The sequence below is a fragment of the Taudactylus pleione genome, unplaced genomic scaffold (assembly GCF_031769625.1).
Source record: "Taudactylus pleione unplaced genomic scaffold, aTauple2 ptg000255l, whole genome shotgun sequence".
NCBI lineage: Eukaryota > Metazoa > Chordata > Amphibia > Anura > Myobatrachidae > Taudactylus > Taudactylus pleione.
The window spans coordinates 1,125,894-1,148,027 of record NW_028284657.1 but is presented as its reverse complement, the minus strand read 5'-3'; the positions used below and the strand labels follow the sequence as shown (position 1 = coordinate 1,148,027).

Genomic DNA, 22,134 nt, shown 5'->3' with positions numbered 1-22,134 from the left:
TGGGGAGAGTGAGGGGTGAGAGATGGTGCTGGCAGTAATGTGTGTGACACTTATACATGGCTGGGGAGTGTGAGAGGTGAGAGATGGTGCTGGCAGTAATGTGTGTGACACTTATACATGGCTGGGGAGAGTGAGGGGTATTAGATGGTGTTGGATGTAAGGTGAGTTACATATAACATCTCTGTATCCCCTTCCCCAGATTCCTCAGTGATGAGCAAACTGACGGAGATTGATGCATCGGTGAAGAGGATTCTCTCTGAAGAAGTCACAGGTAAGAGACAGGGAATGGAGATGACATATACTTTAGTTTTCTGAGTGTGCAGGCGGCTCAGTGAAAGGTTTGCACATACACACACACATATTTATAGGTTCCCATTGACCTACTTATACTGTATTTAGTCTGTGTGATTGTGGAATCTCCTTAGCTGAGGGAGGTCCCTGATAGGGAATGTAAATAATTCTCATAGCAGTTATTAACTATTGGGTTTGTTTTGTTACTGTCCCTGAGCACCTGAGATCTCCCGGCCTGAAATTCTGGTGACCGAGACATGGGTAATATGAGGTGTTATAGTGGGATGTAGTGATTGCTGCTTCCTATGGAGATTGGGCATTCAGTACGAAACACCGGCGGCCGCATGGCCGGTGGTTCAAGTCCCGGCAGCGCCAGCCCGACATGGAAGGAAATCCCGATCATCTAGAAGGTAAGTATAGACTAACCTTACTGAACCCCCTAACCCTAACACTCCTTTATGGTGCCTAACCCTAACCTCCCCCTCTGTGCCTAACCCTAATCCCCCTTCTAAGTGCCTAAACCTAACCCCCCCTTTCCCCGCTGCCTAAACCCCCCCGGGGGGTGCCTAACCCTATGTCCCCCCTGGGAACCCTAAACCTAACCCTCCCCACCCGCGGCTGTCCGATTGGGGTGCCGGGCGCCGGTCTCCCGGCGTAGGTTAGTTAACCCTCACCAGGATTCTGTAGTCTAGATGCTGGCAGTTGGTATTGTGAGCAACGGCATCATAAATGTACACAGGAGATTGGGGGGTGAGATAGAGCTGTGGGGTGCAGCGTGTTATATACATGGGGATGAGGGGGGCAGCGTGTTATATACATGGGGATGAGGGGGGCAGCGTGTCATATACATGGGGCTGAGTAACTGATATTCTCCATATCACAGGTGTATTGCAGAATGATATACAGAGAATATTAAGTTCTACTGGAAGATTGAGAGAAGAGGTCCGGAAAGAGAATGGTGAGTAAATATTCTTCCATGCATCGGGGCACTTACCCACCAAGCCTATATCCCAATACATGCTGCTCTATAAGTTATTAAACAGGTAACATTTTGCTGGAAAGGTCTATTCTATCTATGGGAAACCAGCACCGCTAGGGGTATAATTGTGTCAGATTGGTATGATGAAATAAGGACATGTATGAACAGCATAAAACGTATGTGCAAAATACACACGGGTCTGATAATCGCATTTGAGGGTATTTACATTCTGGGCATGTGCAGATTGAGGGCCTGATTCAGAGCCGGACGCTATGACAGAGCGCTCGCTCTGAATCTGGGCCAGCCTTCTTGTTTTTCAGAGCGGCCTAGCTAACGGCCAGGAAGATGGTCGCGATGGTTAAGACCTTTGCGACCATCACGCTTGCGACAAGACCCTTATGGTAGGGTCTCATTGCCGCAAGCCCCAGAGTGCTTTTAGCTCTAACAGACCCAAAAGCACTCCCACTGACATCACTTGTGATGTCAGTTGGGCCGGCCCCAGATGGTAGGCATTCCCCAACGCCTCCAACTAGGCAGCCACGCCCCCAGCCCGCTCACCTAAGGGGGCGTGCTGTCACTCAACATCGACAGCATGCCCCCTTTGGTTCGAGACCCGGAGTGACGAATTGCCCATCACTATCCGGGTCTCGCGCATGCGCACGATGGAGCTGGCTCCGTCGTGCGCATGTGCACTGGACCACCATCGACCTGCTTGCGAGCGCATAGTGCTCGCCAGCTGGTCTGAATCAGGCCCTGAGTCCATGCGATGTGACTCAGCCAATTACTACAGTGTCCATTGCAAGTACTGAGGACTATGGTAACCATTGCTAATACTGGGGACTATGGTAACCATTGCTAATACTAGGGACTGTGGTAACCATTGCTAAAACTAGGGACTGTGATAACCATTGCTAATACTGTGGACTATGGAAACCATTGCTAATACTGGGGACTATGGTAACCTTTGCTAATACTAGGGACTATGGTAACCATTGCTAATACTAGGGACTGTGGTAACCATTGCTAATACTGTGGACTATGGTAATCATAGCTAATACTGGGGACTGCGGCATCCATTGCAAGTACTATGGCAACCATTTGCATCCATTGCAAGTACTATGGCAACCATTGCTAATACTATGGACTATGGTAATCATTACTAATACTGGGGACTGTGGCATCCATTGCAAGTGCTGAGTACTATCGCAACCATTGATAATACTGTGGACTATGGTAATCATTACTAATACTGGGGACTGTGGTATCCATTGTGAGTAGAGATGTGCGCTGACCCCCATGTTTTGGTTTTGGATCAGGATCTCCCCTGGTTTAGGATCTGGATTGGTTTTGCCAAAACCTCACCTTCGTGTTTTAAAAAAAAAACAGCTATAATCACATAAAATGGGCCTTTTTTTGTTCCTACAGTATTAATAATCTCAATAAAATTTATTTCCACTCATTTCCAGTCAATTTTGACCACCTCACAACTCACAAGGGGACCAGGAAGTGTGCTTTCCAAAAATAAATCTTCTGTTCTGTTTCCCAACCTGTAAAGGGACATTAAAAAAAAAGAGTTAGTTTGTTCAAAATTCCATTGTACCCACGGTCCACTTCTCTTAGATATGTGAATGTTAGTTGCATGTTGAAGGCCAAAAATTGGGTGGACCACACATAACAACAGAATACAAGGCGCTTTAAGAGAGTCCAATAATAATCAGTGAAATATATGTCCTCAGCGCTGCAGGTCCAGAGAAACCTACTGTGAAGGTTCCCAAGTAACAAGCAAGAAATGAATACAAAGAAGACTTGCGCTTCTGTTGTATAATAGATCACTGTTTATTAATAGATTCCAAAGTGGAATATCAAAGTATAAAATGCACAATAAATTATATGTGGTAAAAATTAGTTATAAAGTAAGAGAAGATCTATAAAAATAAATAAGTAGGAACACGTATTGAGAATGAATCCAAATAAACAGATATGCAGATTCAAAATAAAACCATGACATGAAACAATGTATTGTTTCTTTAAAAAAGAAAAAAGAAAAAACCAGCTGGTGACTAAAAAAAAAAAAAAATTATGGAAGTTCCTAATAATTAAGAAGTGGGCCTCCTTGGCACAACAGAGTCTATAAGGATATGAAGATAATCCCTAAATAAGGGTGCAAATCCTCAATATGCACACTGTAAGTTTACCTCTGTATATGAGTACAAAAAAGCAAATAATGGAGGATATTTTAGAAGGTAATAGGCCCCCTTACCACAACATAGTCAGTTGAAAGTTAGAATATATTCCCTTTAATTGGGCACAGTTCCTCAATTGGTACACAGAATGTTCACCTTAATGTAAAAATGGTGAGTATATACTCACAGTGAGAAAGATGGAACTTAAATAGTACCTACATCAGGCACAAACTTCAATGTATATGGTCCCGTAGATAATGGACAGGAAACAACTCACAGTTAGATGAATAAGTCCTGGAGTGTAGGTATAGCTGTGTATCCTCGGTATACAGCACGGACTTGTAAATTCTGCGCTGTAGATGAAGCGCATGTAGTAGCAAACGACTGTAGAATGATGCACTAGATCTATCCGAGCGTCCTCGGAGATCAGTGAAGGTTGGATCAACCGTGCTGGAGTCCGGTGTAGGTCCAGAAGGGACAGATAGATGACGTGGTTCCAAGTGAACAGATGCGATCTCCGCTCGCAGGACCAGAGGTCTCCCGCTAATCTCCACAGCACAGGTGTAGGACAGGAAAGCCGGCAATAGTAGCTGGAACAGCCGGACACTCCGGTCTCCCTGGATGTAGACAGGGTGGTCTCCGATAAGGGACCAAGGTTATCCGCTTGTCTCCACTGTACAGGTGCAATGAATAAAAGCTGGCAGAGGTAGCTGGAGCGGCCAGACACTCCGGTGTCTCTAAAGGTCAGAAGTCCACGAAGCCTTTAACGCGTTTCGTCATGCTCACGTGACTTTCTCAAAAGGTGTGGCTTCAAACCTTAGATGCTTCCTATATATAGATCCCATTGAATAGTAGCAGGTGTGGGAATTAATCAAATCAAAGTAATCGTTCTTTTTAAAGGGACATGAGGTGATAATTGCATGTTAAGCACTCATAAACTATTATTATAATAAGAAAGTATATATACATATTTAAATATATTGACCAGCAAAAAATCACTGAAGTAAAAATAATTATTCTAAACACTAATCATATCAAAAATTATATACATATCTAGACAAATAAACATATATAGATAATACAACAATATAATAATGTAAGGGGGTATCATTAATAAAGAATTAATAAAGATGCAGATGAGAAAAAAATATATAAAAAAAGGAGAAAATATATATATATATAAAAAAAAAAAAAAGAAAATAGATAACAAGACCATAGTCTCAAATATCAAAAAAGAAGGAGATAAAGAATAAATAAGAAATCATAATGGATATCTATTGCATAGTATAGTGAGACCAGAAACTTATCTTAAAATCTAGCATCGTTAATTAAATTAGATACTATTAATCCACAATAACTATGTAATAATTTCGTATCCCTGCAGTGATTACGATAGATAATAAACATAATGCATTTATATTAAACCAGATATGTTGTATATGTCTCCAATAGAGAGAGCATCAAGTTCAATACAGATTAAAAAAATTTATTCAAATAACAACATATAAGAGAATAAATAAATAAGAAAGTCTGCATTCATATAAGAAAAAACCACAAGAAAGAACATTGCATAATTTCTCCTTGTGGAGTGATTGAAACAAATCCACAGATAACTTAAACAAATCTACAACGGCTTGACTCCATATTATGGGTCAAATTCTATACATTCATTTAGTCCCCCGGGAATGAGGGTCCTAAGTTTATGTATCCAGAAATTTTCCCTAGTACATAATAGTTTGAATCTATCACCTCCGCAGGAGGTGGGTTTGATCCATTCTATTCCTATCAAGGATAGTCCATGTGGATTATTGCCATGAAGGTCTACAAAATGTCTGGAGAGCCCATGAGTACAAAGACCCTTTATAATGTTCCTTCTATGCTCGAGGAATCTTGTTTTGAGGCAGCGTGATGTTCTACCTACATACATTAATTGGCATTTACAGATCAGCACATATATAACAAATGTAGACTTGCAGTTAATATGTGACTGTATCTCAAATGATTCATCGTCGTTTGAAGTTTTAAAAAAATGTGTTTTATTCTTAATAAAAGAACATGTTATACATTTTGTTGACCCACATTTATAGCAACCTTTTACATTGCTTGGTAACCAGGATAATTGTGAGGGCAAGGCAGTTATTGAAGGATTCCTTTTATCTATAAAGAAGCTTTGTGTTAATTGATCTTTAAGATTATCCGATTTTTTAAACACAACTGAGGGTTTATTTGAGAGACAAGAGTTGAGTATATTATCTGTTTGGAGTATACTATGATTCCTTGTTATTATATTCTTTATCTTGCTAGACGCAATATTGTACTTAGAAATAAATATAGGTTGGTCTACATTAAAAGTTGACTTTTTACTCTTATATTGTAATAAGTCGTCTCTATTAAGATCCCTGGTTTCCTTAAGTGCTGTATCCAAAAGGGATAGCGGATATCCTTTGGATCTAAGACCATCACAAAGCTCTCCTGCCTGTTCTTCAAAGATGTCATTATTAGTGCAATTTCTGCGGATGCATTTTAATTGCCCCCGGGGTATGTTGTTAATCCAGGGTCTATGATGTGAGCTTTTAAAATGTAGAAAATTAAAGTTATCTACTTCTTTTCTGAAGGTTCTAGATATGATGGCATCACTTTCTATGGACAGTGAAATATCAAGAAACAAAATATTTTCTTTGTGTATACAGGTAGTGAATTTCAAATTAAAATCATTACTATTAAGTGTATCAGTGAACCGTGAACAAAAATCATGTGTATCACCATCAAAAATAAAAAATAAATCGTCTATATACCGGCCATAGAGGACGAGGTCCGCGGCCAGGCTCCGCCCCCAAATGTGCGCGTCCTCGAACGCGCCCATATAAATGTTGGCGAAGCTGGCAGCGAACCTCGTCCCCATCGCCGTGCCGAGTGTCTGCAAGTAATAAACGTGATTAAAAATGAAATAATTATGTGATAATATAAACTCAATAGAATCCAAAATAAATTCACGCAGTCTCTCCGTCACATCTAAAGAGCATTCCAAACGTTTTCTCACTGCCTCTATACCTTTATGGTGTGGAATATTAGAATAAAGTGCTTGTACATCACTAGTAACAAAAAATATGATTTTTTTCCACTTAATTTTGGAAGTAAGATTCAAAAAAGTAGTAGTGTCTCTAATATGTGACGGTTGAGAGACTGCGAGTGGTTGTAAAAAATAATCTATAAAATGTGATAAATTAGCAGTGAGGGACCCAACACCAGAGATGATAGGACGTCCAGGGGGTGCATTAAGTGATTTATGTATTTTAGGAAGGTGATAATAGGTAGGAGTGATAGGGTGTTTAGGAACTAAATAATGTTATTCGTCCAAAGTATTAATACCATCAGATCTAGCCTTCTCTACTAGATTTTTCAACCTCAAAGCAAAATCCCTCGTAGGGTCCATTCCAAGAACTTGATAAGTAATCGGATCATTCAATTGTCTAGTAGCTTCTATGACATAGTCATCTGTATCTTGTATCACTATACCTCCTCCCTTGTCAGCAGGCTTGATGACAAGGGAGGGGTCTGAGGCTAAATTTTTTAAAGCCTCTCTTTCACTCTTAGACAGATTATTTTTATACTTAAAGCGTTTTTGTTCCTTTTTACACAGTGTGTTAAATTCGTCTAGAGTTTTCTTATAGAATATGTTAATCTGATTGCTTCTATAATGATAAGGAAAAAAATTGGATTGCAATTTGAACTTGTTTCTCTCATTTCCAGATCTATCTACATCAAAAATTCTTACATCACTTTCTGTTAAATTACCTTCTAATTGTAAAGATTCTAGGATCTCAAGAGTTTCTTTATCTGTGTCATCTAAAATATTGCTATCCCCTACTATACCTTTATTTTTTAATTTTTTAGTAGCGAAATATCTTTTTCTCGTGAGGCTCCTTATATATCTATTCAATTCAACAAATAGATGAAAAAAGTCAGGAGGTTTGGTGGGAGCAAATTTAAGACCTTTCTCTAACAGACTAATAGCATGTGAATTGAGTGGTTTGGAAGCTAAATTATATATATTTGACCCTTTTATGTTCTTATATCTTTTCTTTTTCTGTATTCCAAAACCTCCTCTACAGCCTCTGGCTTTGTTCTCTTCTTCTTTTGGGAGTTTCTACTCTCAGGATATCGTATCGATTCCTTTGCAATGGATACGGGTAGTGAGTTCTCAGGGGTCTTTCCTCTAAAAAAGAGGTCTGTCTCTGTGTATTCAAATAATGGGACTGACTATCTAAATTAAATGTTTTGGGTCTGGGATCTATATATAGGAAGCATCTAAGGTTTGATGCCACACCTTTTGAGAAAGTCACGTGAGCATGACGAAACGCGTTAAGGGCTTCTTGGACTTCTGACCTTTAGAGACACTGGAGTGTCTGGCTGCTCCAGCTACCTCTGCCGGCTTTTATTCATTGCACCTGTACAGTGGAGACAAGCGGATAACCTTGGTCCCTTATTGGAGACCACCCTGTCTACATCAAGGGAGACCGGAGTGTCCTGCTGTTCCAGCTACTATTGCCAGCTTTCCTGTCCTACACCTGTGCTGTGGAGATTAGCGGGAGACCTCTGGTCCCGCGAGCGGAGACCGCATCTGTTCACTTGGAACCACGTCATCTATCTGTCCCTTCTGGACCTACACCGGACTCCAGCACGGTTGATCCAACCTTCACTGATCTCCGAGGACGCTCGGATAGATCTAGTGCATCATTCTACAGTCGTTTGCTACTACACGCGCTTCATCTACAGCGCAGAATTTACAAGTCCGTGCTGTATACTGGGGATACACAGCTATACCTACACTCCAGGACTTATTCATCTAACTGTGAGTTGTTTCCTGTCCATTATCTACGGGACCATATACATTGAAGTTTGTGCCTGATGTAGGTACTATTTAAGTTCCATCTTTCTCACTGTGAGTATATACTCACCATTTTTACATTAAGGTTAACATTCTGTGTACCAATTGAGGAACTGTGCCCAATTAAAGGGAATATATTCTAACTTTCTACTGACTATGTTGTGGTAAGGGGGCCTATTACCTTCTAAAATATCCTCCATTATTTGCATTTTTGTACTCATATACAGAGGTAAACTTACAGTGTGCATATTGAGGATTTGCACACTTATTTAGGGATTATCTTCATATCCTAATAGACTCTGTTGTGCCAAGGAGGCCCACTTCTTAATTATTAGGAACTTCCATAATTTTTTTTTTTTTTAGTCACCAGCTGGTTTTTTCTTTTTTTCTTTTTTAAAGAAACAATACATTGTTTCATGTCATGGTTTAATTTTGAATCTGTATATCTGTTTATTTGGATTCATTCTCAATACATGTTCCTACTTATTTATTTTTATAGATCTTCTCTTACTTTATAACTAATTTTTACCACATATAATTTATTGTGCATTTTATACTTTGATATTCCACTTTGGAATCTATTAATAAACAGTGATCTATTATACATCAGCAGCGCAAGTCTTCTTTGTATTCATTTTTTGCTTGTGGACCACACATGGCTGATTGATCATCCATGGTGACTGGATTAGTATCATAAACTGGGTGTCATGTTATATTATGACTGAGTTAGCCATATGTGGTATGTTGCTGTTAAGGGATCAGGCTGGTTATATTATTATAATTTATTTATTATAAGTGGACAGTGAACATTATGGTTGTTGTTATTCTGGGTTGCCATCTCCTGAAGGGTGTTTAGCAACAGACAGAGACTACTACATATCTACCTATCAGCTCAAGCATAGACAGTTCCTGAGGAACAGAGCTCTGTTCTCTGAATGGAAGCCAAATAGGTGAGAGCCCCTGTTCCAAGTCCAGCATTCTCCACATCATCTTTGATAGAAGAAAAAAAATGTCATTGGGGACATCTAGCTCCTCTTTCTGTACCCTGCTTACCCTTTTTGGACAGTAAGTCCAGCATGGATGGTTTGGAAGAAGACCTAGCAACAGATGGGGATGGTCATTATTATGATTATGATCATTACCTGGTCCCCCCAGTGGGTGTAGTATGGGAGGTATTGGTTGGCATGCCGGCAGCGGAATAACAATGGCCTCCGTCTGTGCTTACTATTCCGTATTTCAGTTTGCCATTCAGGTAGGATTATAAACTAGTGGGCTACAGAACACAGTGACAAAAACACTGGATGTCTTAGTGCATTCAGGCCAAATACGATCCATGAATTTCCGGACAGATGAATCCTTTGCTTGTATTAATCTTTGGCTATAACTATAACACCCACCTTTGCCAGGAATTACTAGACACTTTGAAGGCTGTAACTTTGAACTGCTTTATAGAAAACATGTGAATGAAACCTTTCCATACTGCAGAACATGATGGAGAAATCCCTTGAAGTTCAGAACCTAGAGCATCTTTTTTCATGTTCTCTGAGGCTTTTCCTGACTGTGAAGAAAGATTCTCCACACTGTAGTCTACCATTGTGACTTTTTAATGGTGATTTCAATGTTGTCCACTGGCTGAGATCCATCGCATCTGAGGGTTGTGTTTTCCCCATGCAAATGAGACAATTCACATCCAGAAGGTGACTCTTATGTTTAGCCGTGGTGTCAGTCTCTCTTTTGGCAGAATTAGGCTTTCGTTTTTTACAAATATTATAAATATAGGCTTTAGTTTTTTAGAGCATATAACTTTATAAGGTGTTAGGATAACATTTCTGCTATGTTTAATATTAAAACAAAAAAAAACTTTTTGTAACCCTATAACTTAAAAAAAGTTTTAATTGCAATATTCATGCAGCCCCTTGCCAGATAACAGCACAGTACCCTTGCGCAGCTATGCCAATGACAGATGTGGCTGACTCGCACATAAAAAAAATTGTTTATTTATTATTTTGGGCAGAAGCCCCTCGACAGACAGGAGCACAGCACCCCTGCGCAGCTACGCCGATGACAGTGACAGCCAAGTGTAAAATTGATCATAAATTAATTAAAAAACAATTAATTGGTTGCAGCCCCTGGCTGTTAAATTGATCATTAATTAATTAAAAAACAATTAATTGGTTGCAGCCGTTGGCTGTTAAATTGATCATAAATTGATTTAAAAAAATAATTGGTTCCTAAACCAATCATAACATTCATTTAAAATGACAGGCAGCAATGCCTCAATCAGCATGTAATGGAATGGAAAAAGGTGCAAGATGGAATAGTCCTTGGGCCCACCCACCCTTATGTTGTATACGCAACAGGACAGTTTAATAAACCAATCATTTCCGCGACAAGGACTGTCAATTGTGGCAGAAATTATTGGTTTATTTGGACCCCCATAAAACAAGTTGCCAATGTGCTTTGGACATGGAAAAGAAAATAATCCCATACACAAACTGGCTTTACATTATTTACAAGTTGTCATCATCCTCATCCTTGTCCTCCCCATCAATGTGTACATCCTCTTCTTCACACAATATCAATTCATCCCCGCTTGATTCCACCATAGGCGCCTCTGTAATTTTTTTATATAATTGTTGGTCGAGGTCTTCCACGTTGAATTTGTAATTCATTTTAATGAACATCATCTTTTCCACATTTTGAGGAAGTAACCTCCTACGCCGATCACTGACAAGGTTGCCAGCTGCACTGAAAACTTTTTCAGAGTACACACTGGAGGGTGGGCAACTTAAGTAATGCAAAGCCAGTTTGTGTATGGGACTCCAAATTGTATCTTTTTCCTGCCAGTACTGAAAGGGACTGTCTGACATGTCTATTAGGATGTTATCTCTGAAATAGTCCTTCACCATTCTGTGAATGGAGACTGTATCACACAGAGTCACAGTAGAAGACATGTCACTAATAGGCAGTTCTCTCAGGCCCGACCAGATGTCATTTTTTTAGTGACTGATCTGCATGACCAGCAGGCATTCTGTAAGGAAAATTTAGTTTTTTCCTGGCAGCTGTTGAAACTGAAGGAGGAGATGAAGGCGTTTCACATGCGGCTGCAGCTGACAATTTTTTGACCAACAGCTCTTTGCATAGTTTTAGATTTTGGTCTTTTGGGAAAAAAATCAAAAGGAAGGACTTAAACCAAGGATCCAGAATGGTGGCCAAAATATATTTTCAGATTTCAATAGACTCTTGGATCCTGGTGAAGTGAATCAAGGGCTTGATCCACCAGTCCGACATACTTTGCGCAATCGCTCCGTTTCAGCTCCTTCTTCAGTTTCTCCTGCTGTTTTTGCAAAAGTCTGATGAGGGGAATCGCCTGACTCAAACTGGCAGTGTCTGAACTAACTTCACGTGTGGCAAGTTCAAAGGGTTTGAGAACCTTGTACAACATGGAAATTATTCTCCACTGCACTTGAGTAAGGTGAATTCCCCCTCCACGGCCTATGTCATAGGGCCTGATTCAGACCCACTCGCGAGCGGCTGTACGCTCGCAAGTGGGTCGATGGTCTGCACTGAGCATGCGCACGACGGAGGGAGCTCCGTCGTGCGCATGCGCCAGACACGACGAGCGAAGGACTTTCCTTCGCTCGTTGTGTCCGATCAAAGGGGGCGTGCTGTCAATGTTGATTGACAGCACGCCCCCTTTGGTGGGCGTGCCAGGGGCGTGCCTCCCTGACGGGGGCGTTCCCACGGGAACGCCTCCCGTCAGAAGCCGGCCCACTGACATCACTAGTGATGTCAGTGGGAGTGATTTGGGTTCTGATAGAGCCAAAATCACTCCGGAGCTTGCGGTTGAAAACCTCAACCGCAGGCTCCGGCTCGCAATTTTGATGGTCGCGATGGTCACGACCATCGCGGCCATCAAAATGCACGCTCGTATAGCCTGTGGGTGGTGACCCACAGCTATAAGAGCGTCCAGGAGGACGCTCCATGAAAAAGGAGCCCGGCCCTCATGCAGAGCGTGCGCTCTGCTCAGAGCGTACGGCTCTGAATGAGGGCCATAGTCCACTGTATATGCCTGGATGGTCTTTTGCTGTTCCTTCATCCGCTGAAGCATATAGAGGGTAGAATTCCACCGAGTTACTACCTCTTGTTTCAGCTGATGGAAGGGCAAATTTAACTGTACCTGCTGGTCATGCAATCTTCGACAAGCGGTTGCAGAATGTCTAAAATGACCGGATATTTTGCGTGCCACTGAGAGCATCTCCTGCACGCCCCTGTCATTTTTAAAAAAATTTTGCACCACCAAATTAATTGTGTGAGCAAAATATGGTACATTTTGGAATTTTCCCAGATGTAATGCTCTCTCAATATTGGTGGCATTGTCCGAAATCACAAATCCCGAGGAGAGTCCAAGTGGGGTAAGCCATTTATCAATGATTTCCCTGAGTTTTTCGAAGAGGTTCTCAGTGGTATGGCTCTTAGTGAAACCAGTTATACAAGAGTAGCCTGCCTCTGTATCAGTTGTCTTTTGGGAGATGTTGCTGCTGCTGTTGCTGTTGTTGGTAGAGCCATAACTAGACATTTTAGTGCCCTGTGCCAGAAAGAGCATTGGCGCCCCCTCATTTTTCAAAGGGACATAATGCACCCAAAAAAGGGCTATGGCTTTATGGGGAAGGGCCAGGGAAGAGATAGGAGAGGTCAGGAGATGCTGGGGATGAAATAAGAGGAAGCTACAAGCAAGAATGATAATTAGTGAAATTTGACAGGTCCAAACAGCGCCCCCTGACCTGTGGTGCCCTGTGCAATGGCACCGGCCGCACTACCCTAGCTACAGCCCTGGTTTTAGGCAATACTTCTTGCAGTGGGAAGTCACAGTCATGTAATCCTTAGTTTGCCCTGTCCCACTTGTCCACATATCAGTGGTCAAGTGGACAGTGAGTACAACGGCATTTCTGAGGAAATTAATAAGGTTTTTTTTAATATCCTTGTACAGATTTGGAATTGTACTTCTAGCAAAGTGGAATCTAGAAGGGATCTGGTAGCGAGGACACAGGACCTGAATTAACTGTTGAAAACCCACTGCAGTAATGGCGGATACTGGACGCACATCTAATACCAGCATAGCTGTTATGGCGTCAGTAATCCACTGTGCAACTGTGTGATTGCTGTCATACTTGTTTGCCCTTGTAAATGATTGTTTAACAGTTAATTGCTTTTTGGAGGATACGCTACAAGAAGTCTTCCTCCTGGTCCCCATCTGGGATGAAGATCCACTGACAGCAACAGCAGCAGCAACAGGCATAGTCATCAAGGATCCTTCTGAGGAATCACAGATAGGAGAGGAGTCAATCATGTTTGAAATACCAACATTGGACTTACTTCCTCTATCAAAGGACTGTTTAATATTCAATTGTTTTTTTAAATTACTTCCGATAACAAATGAGGATGTTGATGATGCAAGGGTTGGTGTTGGAGATCGAAGGTGCTTGGATCTCACAGAGAAGGAGCAGGTAGGTGACACTGGACTTGTTACGTTTTGAGTTTTTGAACTTGGCAACGTACACTTTGATATTTGATGAATGCGCTCCAAGTGACATAACAAGGAGGAGGTTCCTAGGTGGTTTAGGCCCCTCCCTTTACTCACTCTTGAATGACAATGGGCACATATGGCTTGACAACTGTTGTACGGATCGAGGTGGAAATAATTCCACACATGAGAAGTAGATTTCTTTGTCTTTTGTCCCGGCATGACAACAATGGGCTTTGGCTTTTTCAAACCATGGGCAAGAGCTGTTGTCTTACTTACACAAAGGACATCCTCGACATCAACATCCTCATCACCAAAACCAACATCATCATTATCATTAGAGCCTTCATCCACCAAAATATCCTCTCCTCCATGTGCAATTCCACAGAAGCATCCTCAATAACTACATGTGCAAGATGTCGACTGCCCTTCCCCACATTTACAGGGGGCACACAAATGTTGGAACTTGGAGGATCCTCCAGTACACTAGTATTTAGGTCGGGCTCACACATGGCAACTGCGGACACACTTGCACTCTCCTCGGGTATTTGTGATTTTGATTTCTCAGGGCACACAGTTGGTTTTTCCGGAGCTGTCTTAACAACTTTCACATTTTTAATTGGACCACCACCACTACTACTACAAGCAGAAGGGCTATCAGAAGAATCAGCAGTCTTCTTCATAAAGTAAGAAGGCCAAGGACTTCGTGTAGTGAATGGCATATTGCCAATTTTTTATTTACCTAAAGTCAAATATCCTTTCAATATTTTTTGTTAATTTCGGTAAAACCTGCTTTACTACCATATTGATGGCGTGACTTAAGCCCTAGGGTATGGGCCTTCCTAGAGGTCGAGGAAGTTGACGGCCTTGCACTGCTGGCGGCAGCTACAACATGTGGTTTTTGGCCTTGCTCTCCTGTCATGTGACAGCCCTCCATATTTTTTCTGCAGTCTAGAAGCAGTGTCACAATCACCAATAGTGTAGCCAATATGCTGTTACAAAATTCACACACATGCAGTCATGCGCAACACACAAAAATATTTGTAAAACAGGACAAATGATGATTTTATATTTTTTTGGCAGCTAAAGAAGAATTTGGCCCCAGAGTAACGATTGATCACTACTGGAGTCTGGCAGCACAAGGTTGCAAGTTCCCGTTAGTTTATAGATCTTGTCCACTACTGTGGTTAAGCCAAAAACCCTCCCACACACAGAAGAAAAAAATATATATATAGCACTGAGTACTGAGGACTGTGGTATCCATTACAAACACTGAGGACTATGGTAACCATAGCTAATACTGGGGACTATGGTAACCATTGCTAATACTGGGGACTATGGTAACCATTGCTAATACTGAGGACTGCATAACCATTGCTAATTCTAGGGACTGCAGTATCCAATGTGAGTACTGAGGACTGTGGTAACCATTGCTAATACTGGGGACTATGGTAACCATTACTAATACTGGGAACTGCGGTATCCATTGCAAGTACTGAGTACTATGGCATCCATTGCTAAAACTGTGGACTATGGTAACCATTGCTAATACTAGGGACAGTGGTATCCATTGTGAGTAGAGAGGATGGCGGTAACCATTGCTAATACTGGGGACTATGGTAACCATTGCTAATAATGGGGACTATGGTAACCATTGCTAATACTGGGGACTATGGTAACCATTGCTAATACTGGGGACTATGGTAACCATTGCTTATACTGAGGGACTGCGGTATCCATTGTGAGTACTGTATGACTGTGGTAGCCATTGCTAATTCTGGGGACTATGGTACCCATTGTTAATAATGGGGACTATGTTAACCATTGCTAATACTGGGGACTGCGGTATCCATTGCAAGTACTGAGGACTATATTGACTATTGCTAATACAGGGGACTGCAGTATGAATTGTGAGTACTGAGGACTATGGTAACCTTTGCTAATACTGGGGAATGCGGTATGCACTGTGAGTGCTGAGGACTATGATAACCATTGTGAATACTGGGGACTATGGTAACCATTGCTATTACTGGGGACTGCGGTATCCATTGTGAGTACTGGGGACAATGGTAACCATTGTGAATACTGGGGACTATGATAACCATTGCTAATACTGGGGACTTTGATAACCATTGTGAATACTGGGGACTATGATAACCATTGTGAATACTGGGGACTATGATAACCATTGTGAATACTGGGTTAAGCTGAAAACCCACCCACACACAGAAGAAAAAAATATATAAGACAGTGACACCTGTTTTTTTTTAAGAACAAGTCGGGCTGCACAAGGTTGCAAGTGCAACGTGCATTGCTGGCTGGCTCTTGTGTGCTACTGTGGTTAGCCCTAACACGCATGCACACACAGATAAATATAAAAATACACTTTTTTTTTTGGAGTCCAGAACTTGGACCCAGATATGGACACAGCACAAGCCCAGGACACAGCACAAGCCCAGGACACAGCACAAGCCCAGGACACAGCACAAGCCCAGGACACAGCACAAGCCCAGGACATACCAGACAGCCCAGATGCATCACCAGACAGCACAGTGACAGCACCATGACCAGAGACCAGAATGGATCAGCACAGACAGCACAGTGATAGTGACAGCACCGTGACCAGAGACCAGAATGGATCAGCACAGACAGCACAGTGACAGTGACAGCACCGTGACCAGAGACCAGAATGGATCAGCACAGACAGCACAGTGATAGTGACAGCACCGTGACCAGAGACCAGAATGGATCAGCACAGACAGCACAGTGATAGTGACAGCACCGTGACCAGAGACCAGAATGGATCAGCACAGACAGCACAGTGATAGTGACAGCACCGTGACCAGAGACCAGAATGGATCAGCACAGACAGCACAGTGATAGTGACAGCACAGTGACCAGAGACCAGAATGGATCAGCACAGACAGCACAGTGACAGTGACAGCACCGTGACCAGAGACCAGAATGGGTCAGCACAGACACCACAGTGATAGTGACAGCACCGTGACCAGAGACAAGAATGGATCAGCACAGACAGCACAGTGACAGTGACAGCACCGTAACCAGAGACCAGAAAGGATCAGCACAGACAGCACAGTGACAGTGACAGCACCATGACCAGAGACCAGAATGGATCAGCACAGACAGCACAGTGATAGTGACAGCACCATGACCAGAGACCAGAATGGATCAGCACAGACAGCACAGTGAAAGTGACAGCACCGTGACCAGAGACCAGAATGGATCAGCACAGACAGCACAGTGATAGTGACAGCACCGTGACCAGAGACCAGAATGGATCAGCACAGACAGCACAGTGACAGTGACAGCACCGTGACCAGAGACCAGAATGGATCAGCACAGACAGCACAGTGATAGTGACAGCACCGTGACCAGAGACCAGAATGGATCAGCACAGACAGCACAGTGACAGTGACAGCACCGTGACCAGAGACCAGAATGGATCAGCACAGACAGCACAGTGATAGTGACAGCACCATGACCAGAGACCAGAATGGATCAGCACAGACAGCACAGTGAAAGTGACAGCACCGTGACCAGAGACCAGAATGGATCAGCACAGACAGCACAGTGAAAGTGACAGCACCGTAACCAGAGACCAGAATGGATCAGCACAGACAGCACAGTGATAGTGACAGCACCGTGACCAGAGACAAGAATGGATCAGCACAGACAGCACAGTGACAGTGACAGCACCGTGACCAGAGACAAGAATGGATCAGCACAGACAGCACAGTGATAGTGACAGCACCGTGACCACAGACCAGAATGAATCAGCACAGACAGCACAGTGATAGTGACAGCACCGTGACCAGAGACCAGAATGGATCAGCACAGACAGCACAGTGATAGTGACAGCACCGTGACCAGAGACCAGAATGGATCAGCACAGACAGCACAGTGATAGTGACAGCACCGTGACCAGAGACCAGAATGGATCAGCACAGACAGCACAGTGATAGTGACAGCACCATGACCAGAGACCAGAATGGATCAGCACAGACAGCACAGTGACAGTGACAGCACCAGGACCAGAGACCAGAATGGATCAGCACAGACAGCACAGTGACAGTGACAGCACCGTGACCAGAGACCAGAATGGATCAGCAGACAGCACAGTGATAGTGACAGCACCATAACCAGAGACCAGAATGGATCAGCAGAAAGCACAGTGATAGTGACAGCACCATGACCAGAGACGAGAATGGATCAGCACAGAAAGCACAGTGATAGTGACAGCACCATGACCAGAGACCAGAATGGATCAGCAGACAGCACAGTGACAGCACCGTGACCAGAGACCAGAATGGATCAGCACAGACAGCACAGTGACAGTGACAGCACCGTGCAGAGACCAGAATGGATCAGCACAGACAGCACAGTGACAGTGACAGCACCGTGACCAGAGACCAGAATGGATCAGCACAGACAGCACAGTGATAGTGACAGCACCGTGACCAGAGACCAGAATGGATCAGCACAGACAGCACAGTGATAGTGACAGCACCGTGACCAGAGACCAGAATGGATCAGCACAGACAGCACAGTGATAGTGACAGCACCGTGACCAGAGACCAGAATGGATCAGCACAGACAGCACAGTGATAGTGACAGCACCGTGACCAGAGACCAGAATGGATCAGCACAGACAGCACAGTGATAGTGACAGCACCGTGACCAGAGACCAGAATGGATCAGCACAGACAGCACAGTGACAGTGACAGCACCGTGACCAGAGACCAGAATGGATCAGCACAGACAGCACAGTGACAGCACCGTAACCAGAGACCAGAATGGATCAGCACAGACAGCACAGTGATAGTGACAGCACCGTGACCAGAGACCAGAATGGATCAGCACAGACAGCACAGTGATAGTGACAGCACCGTGACCAGAGACCAGAATGGATCAGCACAGACAGCACAGTGATAGTGACAGCACCATGACCAGAGACCAGAATGGATCAGCAGACAGCACAGTGATAGTTACAGCACCGTGACCAGAGACCAGAATGGATCAGCACAGACAGCACAATGACAGTGACAGCACCGTGACCAGAGACCAGAACGGATCAGCAGACAGCACAGTGACAGTGACAGCACCGTGACAAGAGACCAGAAAGGATCAGCACAGACAGCACAGTGACAGTGACAGCACCGTGACCAGAGACCAGAATGGATCAGCACAGACAGCACAGTGATAGTGACAACACCATGACCAGAGACCAGAATGGATCAGCAGACAGCACAGTGATAGTGACAGCACCATGACCAGAGACCAGAATGGATCAGCACAGACAGCACAGTGATAGTGACAGCACCATGACCAGAGACCAGAATGGATCATCACAGACAGCACAGTGATAGTGACAGCACCGTGACCAGAGACCAGAATGGATCAGCACAGACAGCACAGTGATAGTGACAGCACCGTGACCAGAGACCAGAATGGATCAGCACAGACAGCACAATGACAGTGACAGCACCGTGACCAGAGACCAGAATGGATCAGCAGATAGCACAGTGATAGTGACAGCAACGTGACCAGAGACCAGAATGGATCAGCACAGACAGCACAGTGACAGTGACAGCACCGTAACCAGAGACCAGAATGGATCAGCACAGACAGCACAGTGACAGTGACAGCACCATGACCAGAGACCAGAATGGATCAGCAGACAGCACAGTGATAGTGACAGCACCGTGACCAGAGACCAGAATGGATCAGCAGACAGCACAATGACAGTGACAGCACCGTGACCAGAGACCAGAACGGATCAGCAGACAGCACAGTGACAGCACCGTGACCAGAGACCAGAATGGATCAGCACAGACAGCACAATGACAGTGACAGCACCGTGACCAGAGACCAGAATGGATCAGCAGACAGCACAGTGATAGTGACAGCACCATGAACAGAGACCAGAATGGATCAGCACAGACAGCACAGTGATAGTGACAGCACCGTGACCAGAGACCAGAATGGGTCAGCACAGACAGCACAGTGATAGTGACAGCACCATGAACAGAGACCAGAATTGATCAGCACAGACAGCACAGTGATAGTGACAGCACCGTGACCAGAGACCAGAATGGATCAGCACAGACAGCACAGTGATAGTGACAGCACCGTGACCAGAGACCAGAATGGATCAGCACAGACAGCACAGTGATAGTGACAGCACCGTGACCAGAGACCAGAATGGATCAGCAGACAGCTCAGTGACAGCACCGTGACCAGAGACCAGAATGGATCAGCAGACAGCTCAGTGACAGCACCGTGACCAGAGACCAGAATGGATCAGCAGACAGCTCAGTGACAGCACCGTGACCAGACACCAGAATGCATCAGCACAGACAGCACAGTGACAGTGACAGCACCGTGACCAGACACCAGAATGGATCAGCACAGACAGCACAGTGACAGTGACAGCACCGTGACCAGAGACCAGAATGGATCAGCACAGACAGCACAGTGACAGTGACAGCACCGTGACCAGAGACCAGAATGGATCAGCAGACAGCACAGTGATAGTGACAGCACCGTGACCAGAGACCAGAATGGATCAGCACAGACAGCACAGTGACAGTGACAGCACCATGACCAGAGACCAGAATGGGTCAGCACAGACACCACAGTGATAGTGACAGCACCGTGACCAGAGACAAGAATGGATCAGCACAGACAGCACAGTGATAGTGACAGCACCATGACCAGAGACCAGAATGGATCAGCACAGACAGCACAGTGAAAGTGACAGCACCATGACCAGAGACCAGAATGGATCAGCACAGACAGCACAGTGATAGTGACAGCACCATGACCAGAGACCAGAGTGCATCAGCACAGACAGCACAGTGATAGTGACAGCACCGTGACCAGAGACCAGAATGGATCAGCAGACAGCACAGTGATAGTGACAGCACCATGAACAGAGACCAGAATGGATCAGCACAGACAGCACAGTGACAGTGACAGCACCGTGACCACAGACCAGAATGGATCAGCACAGACAGCACAGTGACAGTGACAGCACCGTAACCAGAGACCAGAATGGATCAGCACAGACAGCACAGTGACAGCACCATGAACAGAGACCAGAATGGATCAGCACAGACAGCACAGTGATAGTGACAGCACCGTGACCAGAGACCAGAATGGATCAGCACAGACAGCACAGTGATAGTGACAGCACCGTGACCAGAGACCAGAATGGATCAGCACAGACAGCACAGTGATAGTGACAGCACCGTGACCAGAGACAAGAATGGATCAGCACAGACAGCACAGTGATAGTGACAGCACCATGACCAGAGACCAGAATGGATCAGCACAGACAGCACAGTGATAGTGACAGCACCATGACCAGAGACCAGAATGGATCAGCACAGACAGCACAGTGACAGTGAAAGCACCGTGACAAGAGACCAGAATGGATCAGCACAGACAGCACAGTGATAGTGACAGCACCGTGACCAGAGACCAGAATGGATCAGCACAGACAGCACAGTGACAGTGACAGCACCGTGACCAGAGACCAGAATGAATCAGCACAGACAGCACAGTGATAGTGACAGCACCGTGACCAGAGACAAGAATGGATCACCACAGACAGCACAGTGATAGTGACAGTACCGTGACCAGAGACCAGAACGGATCAGCAGATAGCACAGTGATAGTGACAGCAACGTGACCAGAGACCAGAATGGATCAGCAGACAGCACAGTGATAGTGACAGCACCATGACCAGAGACCAGAATGGATCAGCACAGACAGCACAGTGATAGTGACAGCACCATGACCAGAGACCAGAATGGATCAGCACAGACAGCACAGTGACAGTGACAGCACCATGACCAGAGACCAGAATGGATCAGCAGACAGCACAGTGATAGTGACAGCACCATGACCAGAGACCAGAATGGATCAGCAGAGACAGCACAGTGATAGTGACAGCACCGTGACCAGAGACCAGAATGGATCAGCACAGACAGCACAGTGATAGTGACAGCACCATGACCAGAGACCAGAAAGTATCAGCAGACAGCACAGTGATAGTGACAGCACCGTGACCAGAGACCAGAATGGATCAGCACAGACAGCACAGTGATAGTGACAGCACCGTGACCAGAGACCAGAATGGATCAGCACAGACAGCACAATGACAGTGACAGCACCATGACCAGAGACCAGAATGGATCAGCAGATAGCACAGTGATAGTGACAGCACCGTGACCAGAGACCAGAA

At 44.3% G+C, this 22,134-nt stretch overlaps 1 protein-coding gene across 1 annotated transcript in view; it reads left to right on the top strand.

The window, feature by feature from the left end:
* Positions 1–22,134, top strand: part of LOC148515061 (asialoglycoprotein receptor 1-like) — a 612,937-nt gene that overhangs the window by 319,554 nt on the left and 271,249 nt on the right. The window contains exons 6-7 of the mRNA XM_088480537.1: positions 200–271; positions 1,175–1,249. Coding sequence (XP_088336663.1) covers positions 200–271; positions 1,175–1,249 — 147 coding nt within the window. The remainder of the gene's footprint in view (positions 1–199; positions 272–1,174; positions 1,250–22,134) is intronic.